The 13,546-nt window shown below is 57.0% G+C and overlaps 1 protein-coding gene across 2 annotated transcripts in view; it reads right to left on the reverse strand.

Annotated features, from left to right (window-relative positions):
• Window positions 1–1,121: 1,121 nt before the first annotated feature.
• The window catches only part of TRAF3 (TNF receptor associated factor 3), a 52,671-nt gene continuing 40,246 nt past the window's right edge, over window positions 1,122–13,546 (reverse strand). For both annotated transcript variants that reach the window (XM_049790355.1, XM_049790356.1), the window contains 8 exons: window positions 13,218–13,322; window positions 11,914–12,081; window positions 10,720–10,800; window positions 9,163–9,237; window positions 8,117–8,209; window positions 6,483–6,623; window positions 4,951–5,125; window positions 1,122–4,621 (listed from right to left, as the gene is read on the reverse strand). In XM_049790355.1, coding sequence (XP_049646312.1) covers window positions 4,050–4,621; window positions 4,951–5,125; window positions 6,483–6,623; window positions 8,117–8,209; window positions 9,163–9,237; window positions 10,720–10,800; window positions 11,914–12,081; window positions 13,218–13,322 — 1,410 coding nt within the window. In that variant the 3' untranslated portion in view covers window positions 1,122–4,049. The remainder of the gene's footprint in view (window positions 4,622–4,950; window positions 5,126–6,482; window positions 6,624–8,116; window positions 8,210–9,162; window positions 9,238–10,719; window positions 10,801–11,913; window positions 12,082–13,217; window positions 13,323–13,546) is intronic.

Raw genomic sequence — 13,546 nt, forward strand, 5'->3', positions numbered from 1 at the left:
TGGAAGTCAGGGAAACATCCCCAACTTCCACCCATCTTACCTGGATGGGAGGAGTCTGTGGTTGCTAATAAAGGGGTTGCCTCAGGGGCAGTGGTGAGGTTCAGAGGGAGTCGGCAGGAGAAGCCTCAGGAGAAAGAGGCAGGATTGGGTGCAGAGAGGCTGTTTAGCTTAGAAACCACACACGACAGCTCTGGCCTTTAATACAGCTGCATGCCTCCTGACTTCTACTGACTGATCATTTCCTCGCCACTATCCTGAACCCTCAGACCAGCGCGCTGGCTGGAAGAAGGTGCAGGCACCTGGCCTGCCAAGAAAGGCCTCACCATCCATCCACCATCAAGCACTTTTATTAATTCAACAACCTGCCACACGTGACTTTCTAGAAGCCTGGGGTGGGGTTAGTGGGTGAGACAGAGGCCCCTCAGATGCAGCCAGGACACCAAGTGTCCAGGGTTGTCTGGTCCCTTCCTGACTCGTGGAGCCCACAGCATCAGCCACCAGGGCTTTGCTCAGCCTCTGCAGGATCCCGAGGGAACGTGGGGAGTAGATGTGACCTTCCGGGTGTGGGATCCTGTCCCCCATTGCAGGAAGAATTGGGACACAGACCCACCCTAACTCCTGAAGACCAGCAAACAGCACCCAATGTGACCGGCCTGGGAGCTCCCAAGAGCTTTGCAGCCAGTCTGAGGGGGCCTGAGGCTAATTCTTAGCCCTTCCTGCTGCCAGCACACCTATGAGGTTGGGGTGAAGCTAAGCACAGCCCCCCTTGGGGTGAGGGGCACTAGCAGGGGGCCCAGCTGAGAAACACTGGGCCTGGCCTCTCGTCACATGGAGAAAAGTGGGTTGGGCCCTGCTGTGGCCTCCCCTGCCATGTGTGACCTTACATAGTGGGGACCTTGCTCATCCTGGAGGGATGGGACTGTGATCCAAGCACCCCAGATTCCCCCTTTATGAAGGGTGGTTTGTAGGTCACACCCCACCTTGCCCAGGGTTGTCCCCAAGGGGCTCTCCCCTTTGTTACCAGGAGACTTCCCACCTCAGCGGGCCTGTGTGACCTCCGGCTCCCCAATCCCCCATGGCAGGAAGGCCCGGGCCCCAGTGAGGACACAGAGAGACCAAGAGTCCTTAGCAAATTTATTTTCCTACACAGTCGGGCATTTGAGCTGGAATATTCTACTCTTACAAACTTCAGTTAATAGCAGAGACACACAGACATTTCAAGACCTTGGACGCAAATAAATACCAAATGAAACCACACAGTGAACAAAAGTACAACATCATAATGCTATGAGGAAGCCCCGTGGGGCCCCGCCGAGAAAGGGTGCAAGGTCAGGGTTCTGGGGAGCAGAGGGAGGTCTCTGGCCACCACTCCTGGCCAGTCTTGGCGGCTGGCCCAGCAGACTCAGTCTTTGGTCTGTTAGGGTGACACTGAGCGGAGAGAAGACGTGGTTCTAGAAATGTGGACAGCTGGCCCAGGGGACCCACACGCTTCCTCTCACTGATGCCGGGATCGAGAACCGGCTGGGGCTTGCAGGTGTGGAAGGGCTGAGGAGGAAGCACAGGGGGTGGTGGTGGGGGTGCTGGCTGCACCCTCACACTCACTCCTCTGCCGAAAAGCTCCCCTTTGGACTAACCAGGAACCTTGGAACCTGCCGAAGGGAGGGAGCAGCTGAGGGTGTGGCCCCTCCTCGCACACTGGCCCTGCAGTGGGCACCTCAAGCTCACTGTGGGCTGCACTCCAGCTCCTGAGCACCAGGCATCGGCCCTGGAGCTGGGGACCAACCAGAGGGCAGGTGCAGGAGCAGGTGTCGGCGTGGCTGCAGCAAGGCCACCAGCTGGGGGGCCGAAGTGGGGTGGGACTGCTTCTCTTGCACCCTCAGCTTGGCGGCCAATGAGCTAGGACCCCGCTGCTCTGGCCCCTGCCCAGCTGCAGGGGCTTCAGGTGCGGTGGGTGCAGGTGGGGGCTTGGGTGCCCCACTTCTGGGGCCTTGCCTGGGAGTTGCAGGGTGGAGGGGAGGAGGGCACAGCAGGTGTGTGCGTAGGGCTGTGGCGGTGCTCTGCTGGCCACATGCTGACACACTGTCTCCTCTGAGCCCGGTGGAGCTCCCCAAAATAGATCCAGAAAGCTGGTTCTGATCACCCAAAGACCACCAGTTGAGCCCACCAGTGCCCCCTTCTCTCTGGAGGATATGGCAGGGTGGGGCCCTTCAGCCATGGGGGGCATTTCCCTCTTCTCGGGGGAGCTCTGCCTGGGGGTGCCACCAAAAGTGGGCTGGTGGGTGGGAGAGCACCAATAGTGGGCACCAGGGATCCCAGGCGCCCCACTAGCACAGGAGGTGCCCCTCAGGGCTGGGCAGAGCCACAGGCAGTGCAGCCCCTGAAGCCTAGTCCCATGGACCCAGGCTGGGCTCCTCCAGTGCCTGCCTTTTTGGGGGTGCAGCCGAAGGGTCCTGGCTGTGCAGAGCCGAGTGTGTGCTGGCCTGTCACCCCACAGCTCTGGGGACAGAGACAAGGGGGGCACGTGAGCGTGGGGGGGCGTAGGAGGCCCCGGGGCCCTCGGGGAAGCCTGGACGGCGGGCGTTTCCAGCAGGCACTGGGGTGAAGGCACTCCCAGGGCAGCACCAGGACACACAGGGCACCAGCCCGCTGTCCCCGCTCAGCCCGGGAGCCCAGAGGCGGGCGGGCAGTGTGGGGAGTGGCCCGGGAAGCACCGTCACATAGCACCCATGGAAAGAGCACCTAGCACAGCGCAGAGCGAGGCCTGGGCTCCAGCTCCGGTCACAGTTGGACCCTGGGAGGGGTAGGACAGTGAAGCGGGCGCTGGGCGGACACTGCGCGGCGGCCTCCTGAGGGTTCAGAGGGCTCGACTTGGCGCTTGTGGGTGTGGCGTGTGGCGGTGTCGCTGCCACCGCACCTGCCTTGGGGACTGGGTGGCCAGGAAGCTCCGGAAGCGGGGAGGTGGGGCGGGGAAGGGACCCCACTCTCCAGAGCGGGGCCCTTGGGGAGACAGAGCTGGCGGTCGGACACGGCGGGTCAAGCGAGCACTTCCCGGCGTGCTGCGGCCAGAGCAGCACGCCCCGTCTAAGGCACATGGACCCATGCCATGGCTCCGCCCGCCGGCCGGGACAGCTCGTCGGGACACACGGGGCAGGACTTCAAGACCGACAGCGTTTTTGTGGAGAACTCCAGAGTTCAACGAATGCCCTATTTTAGGGTGAACACAATTATAGATCTGAAAATGATGCACAGCATCCAGAGCGAACCTCCTTCCATGGTAGTTTGAAGTAGCGTCACTGAAGGTCTCGGCCCAGGGACATTTCTAACGAGAAATAACACTCGGCGGCCTTGCCCAGCATGGCCAGCGGACAGCTTCCTCCCCCTTCAGTCTATCCCGGTGCAAAGTACAGTGTCTGCAGGAACGTCATCTGTGGAGCTTTAAATTAAACATGATTCTGAATTTAGACTTTCCAGAAAGACCGAGGGCGGCCTCGGGGGTCTTCTGACAAACAAATCATTGAAAACAGAGAGACCGAGATGAGGCCTTAAAAATAGACAATAGACTATATTTGAAACAAGATTGCACTCTTGAAGTTTAGAAGGAATATACCAGAATTGCATTATTATTTCATAACTTCTTGTATGTAACATGCTGACATGTCCAGCTACCCCGGGGTGTATGTGCGTGTGTATGTGCGAGTGCGTGAGCGCACATGTTCTTTTTGGTGGTCAAGTTTAAGGAAGATCAATCAGGTTCTTGAGTTTAGCATAAATGTTTTCCAACCTCGATTAACTAGAGCGTGAACAATGGAAATGGAAGCCTCTGACGGTGCGGATCTGGCCTGCGGTCAGTCTTCTGAGTGAGGTGCTGCGAGTCTGTGGGAACGTGCGGCCGCCTCCTCCGTGGGCTCCTCCCGCTGCCCCGGCCACCTCCACTGCTTCTGCCACTCCACAAGGCCCGTTTCCGCGCGCAAGACCTGGGTGGAGACGCCCGTTCAAACCCCCCCAGAGGAGTAGCCTTCTGCTCCATCTACCTCCCCGGGGGGCGTGGGTCAGGGGTCGGGCAGGTCCGAAGTATCCACTATGACCTTGATGAAGATGGTGTCATCTTTGATGTACGTCCCGTTTTCGAGGACAGTCTGGGCCACGAAGACGGGGCAGCCAGAGGCGATGTTCATTTCCCCGGTGGGCTTCTTGAAGCTGCTGCTGTTGGGGTCTGGCTTGAAGGCATCGCCTAAGTGCCGCCGTGAGGAGCCCTGGTCCATCAGCATGAGTGTTACCTTCTGCTTGAAGGGCCAGGGCAGGAGGGCATCATACTCCCCGCGCATGATGACAAAGAAGAGCGACAGGTGCGTGCCCTTGCCCATGCCGTCCCCGTTGAGGTAGACCCTGGCGCACATCTTGTACCCGAAGTAGCCAGTGTAGAAGGGCTGGCTGTACAATGACAGCGTCTTGCCCATCACGGCCTCCTGCTTCCGCCGCTTGTAGTCCCGAATCTTCCAGATGAGCACGCCGTTGTAGCTGGCGGTCTCCAGCACCTGGAAGCGCAGGTCCATGTCGGCCAGGCGGATGTCGTGGACACTCAGCATCTGGTCGTGCCGGCTCAGCTGGGACTCTAGCAGGCCTACAGAGATGGATGGCAGGGCTGTCAAGAAGGGGAACAGCGTCCCCAGCCTACGTCTCCTCAGGGATTCTGGCGGAGCTTTTTCCTGCCAATACTCAGGGACTCTGGGGCAAAGGACCATGGAGGCCAGTCGTTCCCAACCACCCATCTGACAGTAAGTAGCCTGATCATGAACTGGTTCCTGGAAAAGCCGTCAGCACTGGGCTTAGGGCTGCTCTGTAGCTCCCGTTGCCCTGCTGGAAACGGCCAGGCTTCAGGCTAACTCCTGGCCCTTCCTTGGGCTGGGCCCCTCTTCTCTCAAGAGCCACAGGCCCCTGGATACGACTCACCTGTGTTCCTGGCTGCCTGGCCTGCGCTCTTGTCCACGCTCTCGAGCTCAGTGACTCGATTCTGAAGAGACTCCACGCTGCTCTTCATGCTGTCTGCCTCCTCCCAGCTCTGCCGGAAGGGCCGGATCTCTTTGTCCAGCTCTTTCAGCTTCTCGGCCTGGCTGTCGATCACTCGCTTCCAAGTCAAAGGTACCGAAAGAGAGGACAGTGAGTCTGACTGCAACCTGACAGTGGCCTGCAGGGACGCCCCTGAGGACGTGTCCTCAGGCCCAGCTATTGGGCCCAAAGGAAGCATCAGCAGAGAAAAGAGGGGGCAGACTGTGTGCAGCTGTACTCCTCATCCCCATCCCCCCACCCACACTCTGGTCTGGCTCTGTCTCATGAACCTTGGAGCTACTTTCCCAGTGACAAGGCGAGGCTGTGGGTTTGAGTGGTTCGGAGCCAGCCCCAAGGAGACTCCCACCCCTGCCAGAGGCTCACACAACCCCTGCATGAGGCCCACATGTAATTCTTTTTTCTCTTTTTCTGGTCACTCCTGGCTTTGTGCTTCGGAATCACTTCTGGTAGGCATAGGGACCACATGGGATGACAGGCACTAAACCTGAGTCCGACACATGCCCACTGTACTGTGGCTTTGGCTCCCCATGTATATTTCTGGGTGAGAGACGCAGGCAGACAGGCCCCCAAGGTAGGGCAGGCAGAGCCCCCTGGGACCTGAGGTCTTGATGGCCCCAGTTCACCCACAGTCTCTCATAGGGAGAAGCTGCCAGCAGGCCTGACCACGCTGCAGGGGTTGGCCCAGAGCTGTCATGGGACCCTAGGGATACAGACACCAGCCTGTCCACAGACTGGTTTGAAGTGGGTTCAGCACAGAAAGTGCCTTTCTTATCCAGGCTGTGTTCCTGCCCTGCCCTGTGTCTGAAAACAGCTCCCAGGGCAGGCAGACAAATGTGCCTCCCCACGGGGCAGGGCCACAGCTGCTCTCCTTCCTCTTTCCAGAAACCCGACAGGGTGGTCGGAGCAATAGCACAGTGGGGAGGACATCTGCCTTGCACACAACCAACCTAGGTTCGATCTCCAGCATCCCATATGGAACCCAGAGCCCGCCAGGAGTGATTCCCGAGGAGTAATCCTGAACAAAAACAAACAAATAAGCAAACAAACCCCCCAAAATACTGAAACCCAATGGCTAAGGGCAATTTGTGTTCTGGAAGAATGTCCTCTGGCATCCTGCCTGCCGGAATTACCTCAAGCAGCAAGTTTGAGCTCCATAGTGGAATATGGGCCTAGCACCCGTCGTTTACCAACCCCCCACAACACTACTAGGTCCTGGGCATCACCAAAAGCGGCCCCTATAAGTGACAATGAGCAAAATCAAAGGCTCTTCGTGAAACGAAAGCCTGAGAGGCTGCGGCATGCTGGCCTGGCAGCCTGAGGTGAAAGCTTCAGGTGTAACCCTAGTGTCTCTACACAGGCCCAGAGCAGGGCAGAACCAGGCCGGGGACCATCGCCTGCCACCTGCAGAGCCTCACCTGGAGATGCAAAATCTTGGACTCATTATTTCGAAGCATCTCCTTTTGTCTCTCAATCTCGATCTCGAAGCTGCAGATCTGATTGTGCAGACTCTGGATGCTCTTGTTCTTCTCCACACTCTCGTTCTGCAGCAGGGACACCTGTCCGAGAGTCTTGGACTAAGCGAACAAACACGGGCTTCCTGCTGCCGACACTGCCGGCTCAGCCTGTGCACAGAGTGTCAGCAACAAGACCCTCCCACATACCACAGTGGCCACGAAGAATCCTACACTGTTTCTCTAAATCTCCGTATTAAGGCCACTTGACAGAGAACAGTAGGCTAACTCGATTTCGGAATGAATGGGGACTTTTCAGGATTTTTTGGGGCTACACCTGGCAGTACTCAGGGGTTCCTCCTGGCTCTGTGTTCAGGGGACCCTATGGAATCCTGGGAATCAAACCCAGTCAGCCCTGTCCAAGACAAATCCTCCTGGTTGTGCTATAGCTCTGGCCCCAATTTCAGTTCTTTGAAAACAAATGAACCTTTTATCAGAGTGGCTTTAGATTCTGACTGGGATCAATAGGCTTAGCACACCTTACCCCATGGCCCAAGTTGTGTTCTCTGTGAGCAGGCATTCCATATATCTCTGTGCATGTGTTCGCACATCAATATGTGCATCTTTCCATGGAACTGCGTTCCTGTGTTCACCTGTATGCCAATGTACCTGATGTGTGCATGTCTTCTGTGTGTTTATGTTTTTTACATGAGTGTCCCTACGTGCAGATAGGTCCACACGTTGATGTGTATCCAAGCATCTATACGTGTTCCTTTCAGAGAGATGCACTTGCCATCGTGTGCATTCATGTATCTAAGTGCCTGTGTCTCTGTGTGCATGTGTGTCCATGTATCTATATATGTCACACTCAGGGAGTCTGCCCGTCTCGGGTCAGGCCCAAGATGTGGCTGTGGCTCCTCCACGTGGCTTCGAGGGCAGGTGGATGGAGGTTTGGGGGGAGGCCAGGAACGGAGGCAGAAATGACCATGAAGTGACAAGCAACCACCAACAACAAACCAAGCCACCTTTGTTTCTTTCTTTTCTTCTCATTCTAAGAGGCTCACGCTGGGGGCCCGGAGAGATAGCACAGCGATGTTTGCCTTGCAAGCAGCCGATCCAGGACCAAAGGTGGTTGGTTCGAATCCCGGTGTCCCATATGGTCTCCCGTGCCTGCCAGGAGCTATTTCTGAGCAGACAGCCAGGAGTAACCCCTGAGCAACGCCGGGTGTGGCACCCCCCCCCCCAAAAAAAAAGAGGCTCACACCGAACTGTGCCCTGGTGACCATGTGAGTTGGTAAGGATCAAAACCACATCTGCTGGCCATGTGTATGCAAGACTAACAGCTTAGTTGATGGCCTGGCTCTCGGGCCCTGTTTCTTTTTTACTGCTGTTTTCTTGAGTTGCACTTTGACTCTCTCTCCTAGGGTGTCCTCAGGCCTTGAAAGTGGCTCAGGCTCTTGAGACAGGTCTATAGGGTGCGGCTGTTTGCCCTTTTTGGCCACACTCATCTATGCTCAGGGCTGACTCCCAGCAGGATCACATGGGGTGTCCAGGGGGACGGCTGCATGCCCACTGCTGCCCAGCTCAGCCTGGCTCACCTTTTTCTCCAGAGAGCTGCTCCACTCCTTGAGCAGGTTGACATGCTGCACAGCCGAGCTGGCCTCGTGGGCCTTGATCTGCTGGTTAGTTCCCTGTGACAACACAGATGTGGGGCTTAAGCCACTTGTGGGTATGCATGTCTCTCTCACATACACACACACAGACACACACACAAGCACGTGACACTGCCCCACCTCACGAACAGGGAGATGCCCGTGAGCGGCACGTCACCCTCTCCCCCATCGTCGTGGCTCAGATGTGCCAGGACACTTCCACTTTTGTCCCAGTGGCCATCGAAAGGAGTGAGGCGTGGACAGGGAGAATCTATCTGTGTGGTGACCCTCGTGAACAGGGAGGCAGGCCGTGGCTTGGCCTTCTCGGGCCCCTCGCTGTCCATGGGAGTCAAGAGGCCACACAGAGAACACACAGTCTACAGAGTACAGAAGATGCAGACCACTCCTCGACTGTTTCAGAGGACAGCTGCTCTGATTCTGGGGTAACAGGCCATAGAAAATGCCTCGAATGATCTCCAAAATAGATACTCTGTAGAGAGGGTCATTATATATATGTGTGCTGTCCGTCCTGATGCATATGGACACACATATATACACACACACAGATGAGAGAACCACACGGGACACGGGATAGGGCTGGGGGGCAGAAACGAGCCATTCTCACTCGAGGGCCTGGGGCTGCTGAGAAAATGCCACGCGCACAGCCGCCTTCAGGTGCTAGACTGAACGCTGGAGCTCAGGAGGCTCCAGGAGGGCGGTGAGCTGAGTGGGGCGCACATGGCCGAGCTGACTCCGCTGAGTCCCACGGGGGGCCCCCGCCTGTCTGGAAGTCCACCGGTTCGTGCCAGCAGACACAGAGTCGGGCACAGCTCAGGGCGCACTCACAGTGGAGCGCGGTACCCACGCAGCAGGGGTGGGGACTCGTGACAAGTGCTCAAGCCCAGAACTCGTGGCTCACAATGCTCATACGGTGACTCTCTCTCTCATGGCGCAATGTCAGCGAGTGGGAAGGACAGATGGCGGATACTGACCTGGAAAAGGCAGCCATAGCGCTTAAAACTACAGGTGCTCGGGGCATTGACACACTCTGACAAGTGCGCACTCAACTGCAACGGGAAAGAGACATGAGTTGTGGCACAAACATCTGCACGGACATGGTCCAACGTATCAAGGGCACGGAGAAAGCTGACTTGGCCTGCTACAGGCAGCAGGCACACTGGCACACGTGCGCACACGCACGCACACACACACACACACACACACACACACACACACACTCACACACCGGGCCCCAGATACATGGACAGTCACAGTAACACCTCTTGGCTGGCAGATTCTTGACACCAGATTGTTCAAAAGGTGACATGTCATCTGCAGCGCTGAGATTTCCAAAAGAAAAGGAAAAAAACCGAACCAACCAAACCAACACGAACTAAAATGCACATAGAAGACGAACGCAATCGCACGAACATGAAACTAGAAAGGATTGCGGATGTCCTGCCCGCAGCACACACAATCCCAGCCAGCTGGCCCGAAGCAGGTCGGGCCCTGGAAAAGGACCTCCCACCTTCCCCCACGCAGCAGCCAGGCCGGTCCCAGAGCAGGCGCTCCTACAGATGGAAGTCCTTAGGGGACAGAGGAAGAAGGGCCTCAAGCAGAAGCTGCCCCAGGAAACCCCGACCTGCAACTTCCTGTCTGGGACAATGACTGTCCTTTCCTGTTCTGCCCCCGACTATGGGTCAGCCTGATCTGCTGAGCAGGGCAGGGGCAGAGTGAGGCTGTGCTCTGAGAGTGCCCAGGCCTGAGTCTGCCCAGCTGGAATCCAGGCAATCAGGGATTGTCTGGGTTAAATTCAGCCACAGCGGAAGGCTAGGGGCACAGTGGGGACAATCCAGGAGGAAAGAATATGGGTCTTTCCCACACCCCATGTCTAGGCCTCCCGACTGTGGCCGGGAGGGCCAACCGCTTCCCTTTTCCCAGGCTCTGGTACTCGACTGTCAGGCTGATGAAAACGCTGAAAAACTCTAGCCTTGGCAGGAGCTGCCAAGAGGACAGTGCGAGGGCACTGGCTTACACGTGGCTGACGCGGGTTTGATCCCCAGCATCCCATATGGCCCCCAAGCACGGCCAGAGTGATTCCTGAGCACATAGTCAGGAGTAACCCGAGCACTACCAGATGCATCCTAAAACTAACCTACCTCCCCAAATCCACAATAAACCCTCAGACTGGGAAAACCGTCAGGTGCCTCAGATCAAAGCCCCAGAATACAGGGTGGGCTGGGGAAGGGGCTCAGGCCTCACAGGTGTCACCAGAGCTGCCAGAACAGTCATTAACAGGGTATAGATCCCAGAGCAGCTTCCTCTGGCCACACCCACCTCCCACCAGGCCAAGCTGTTTCCGGGATCCTACAGGAGCCCCTATTTTAGAGGTCAGTGGGGGTGTCTTCAAATACTTTCAGAACATCATCTTTGCATGGTCACAGCATGAAGAAACACTTGGATCTGCTTTCTTCACTCCTTGGCAGCTCCACCCCAGACCGGGCCACTCTAGTCCTGGCCCCTACCCCCTGCAACCCCGCGAACCTTACCTCGCTCCGAAGCAGGGCTTGCACACTGCACTTATGTGGACAGGACACCACCACGCAGGGGCACTCGGTGTCTTCATGCTTCTACGGAAGGGACAGAGACTAGTGGTCAGGGCCCTCCTGCCCTGAGTTCGGGACCTGAGGTGTCACTGAAGCCCCAGGCGGGGCTGTGAGACCAGAGCAGATGCCCTGAGCTCAGGGGACAGCTGGCCTTTCAGGGGCTAGGGGCACAGAAGAAGACTCGAGGCTGTTGGAGTTTGGGGCACGAAACGAAGTGGGACACAGAAATGCTGGACAGCTCCAAGTGCCAGGCACCTCCTACTCATCACCTGGAGGGGGTGTTCTGAGGCCCAAGGGAGAGCCAACCACTCACCCACGCTTTTGTGGGGTGACAGAAACGCACACTCAGAGGTCTGGGGCAGCCCTGGGCTCCTCGGCACCAGGCCACAGCCCTGCCATCCCCTATAGAACTCAACAGTGCTCGGGGACCAAGGGTCCCCTGGCTAGGCATGGCCAGGCAAAGGCATTAACCCCCAGGAGATGAGCTGAAATGCCCCTACAGACCAGTGTCCACAGGTCCCATTGCAACCTCAGGTTCCCTCATTTGGAAGGCTGGGGACCTTCCCCTCCCAACAGAAAGGGGGCAGCACGACCCCAAGAGCCCTGCCCTGGGGCCTCTGCATCACCAGCACTGCCTGGCCCAGACAGACCCTTGTCTGGGCCTTCTTCGGCCCCCCAGACCCTGGGCACCTGGAGGGCTCTCCCAACTCTGGCTTCTGATGCCCTCACTGGGGCCTCAGTGGCCAAGTGTCTCACCCTTTTCTGCGGCTCCAGGAACCCACCTGCCAAGTGGGTTAAGCCCCAAGCATGTGCCAGGGTTTCTTTCTTTAGTTTTGGTTTTGGGGCCATACTCGTCTGCACTCAAGTGTTTTCCCTGTCTCAGTCAGAAATCACTCCTGGCAGGCTCAGGGACCCTATGAGCTATCAGGGATCAAACCCAGGTTGGCTATGTGCAAGGTAAATGCCTTCCCCGTGGTGCTGTTACTTTGGACCCCATGTCAGGCTCTTGAGTCTGTTCCCCAGGGAGAAGGAAATGTCTTTCCCCTTCAGGAACTATTTATCTGAAGCCAGATTTGAAACGTGGCTTTGGGCAGCCCCCGCTTAGTCATGCAGGTGACTAGGCAGGGGAGGGCGCACCTGCAGCTTGATGCGGGGAACCTGGCTTTTGCAGTGAGTGCATGTGGCCTCGCGGTACTCGCAGGTGCGGCCCACGTGGTCCCGCAGGTCTTTCCGCAGCACCTTCTCCTTGCAGTCGGCACGCACGCATGCCAGCTCCTCAAACTGACAGTCATTCTTCAGGTGCACCTGCAAGAAGAGGAGCGTCGCAGCCCGGAGCCAAGCCACACTGCAGCGCAGTACCAGAGCTTCCCACGGGCTCTGGGGTTGGGGATGGGTGGGTGAGCAGATGGATGGGCTCCCCAAACTATAGCGCTGGTGCTCCCCCAAATCTGTTAATCATCTCCCATGTGCTGGAACCTGCATTTACTCCAGGTCCACAAAGAATATGGAGTTTAATCCAACATGATCAACAAGCTGTACGATGACGCCCAGCTGTTAAGCCAAAGCTAAGGCGTGCCCCATCTATCTTCCTCTTTCCTTTAAACCTATCTCTTTGACCTGTGAAAGCCCACCTGAATCACTCAACCCTCCCCCTTCTGGTGAAATCTGTGCTGGGAGATTAAAGAAAAGAAAGTCAGTCTAGCGTGGTGTGCTCAGAGACCACGAGTCGAGGAAGAAGCCTCTGCCCCGTGACTCTCTCTCTCTCTCTCTCTGGACTGGCTTGGTTTATTAATTCTTTGCAGCTACCCTGCTTCATCAGACTGTTCCGCCTGAGGTTGAAAATACACGTGTGCGGTGATTTCACAATGTGAAACTTATTTTATAGACAAGTCTAAGCAGCCGTGTGGCATTTTATCCCAAGCAGGTTTGTTTGGGCTATAGATGACATAGAACAAAGGGAAGGTTGGCCTGGCCAACCCAGGTTCGACCCCCAGGAAATCATACGGTGCCCTAATCCCCGATGAGAGTAATCCCTAAGCACAGTGCCAAGAGTCACCCCTGAGCACTGCCACGAGTGCTCCAAAGATCTCCCACCCCACAAAAAGAGGTTTGGTTTAGGGGCCACAGCCACTGGGGTGCTGGGCTGACTCTGGGCTCTGTGCTCAGGGATTTTCCTGGCGGTGCTGGGGTTGGGACCGAAGTCAGCCACATACAGGGCATATGCCTTGCCCCTGCACCACATCTTGGGCTCTGGGAGCATGCCTGATGCCTGGGCACGTGAGCCAGGACTGAACTCTCTCCATGCTTTTCTCCCTTCTACTCTGGAGACAGATCTATGGGGGAAGTGCTAGGGCCGAGCCCCAGGCTGCATATGCCAGGCAGGCATCTGGCATTAAATTCCAGGTGGGGCCCTGGCACGACTCTTGGACTTTGGCACCTACCAGCAGCTGTCCCAATGTTAACTGTTCCACACAGCCACGGGCCTCGTTCCGGCAGTGGATGTGAAGGGCCAGGATCTCCCTCCGGCAGCAATTGTCCTTGAACACCTGGGACAGAACAGGTGTGCTGTTCTAGAGTGCTTCAGAACTCCTTGTTACAGGAGTGCTCAGCCTCCACTTGCTCTGGTTTGGATAAGGCAAACCATTGGGAAGGCCCTCTGGGGTCTCTGGAGCAGGCCTAAGCACAGTGGGGGCCACTAGGTCTCAGCATAGGGAGCCGAGTCCAACCCGTCCAACTTGCCCTTCCCTTAGATAGGCCCAAAGAAAAGGCG

The sequence above is a fragment of the Suncus etruscus genome, chromosome 17 (genome assembly GCF_024139225.1).
Source record: "Suncus etruscus isolate mSunEtr1 chromosome 17, mSunEtr1.pri.cur, whole genome shotgun sequence".
Classification (NCBI taxonomy): Eukaryota; Metazoa; Chordata; class Mammalia; order Eulipotyphla; family Soricidae; genus Suncus; species Suncus etruscus.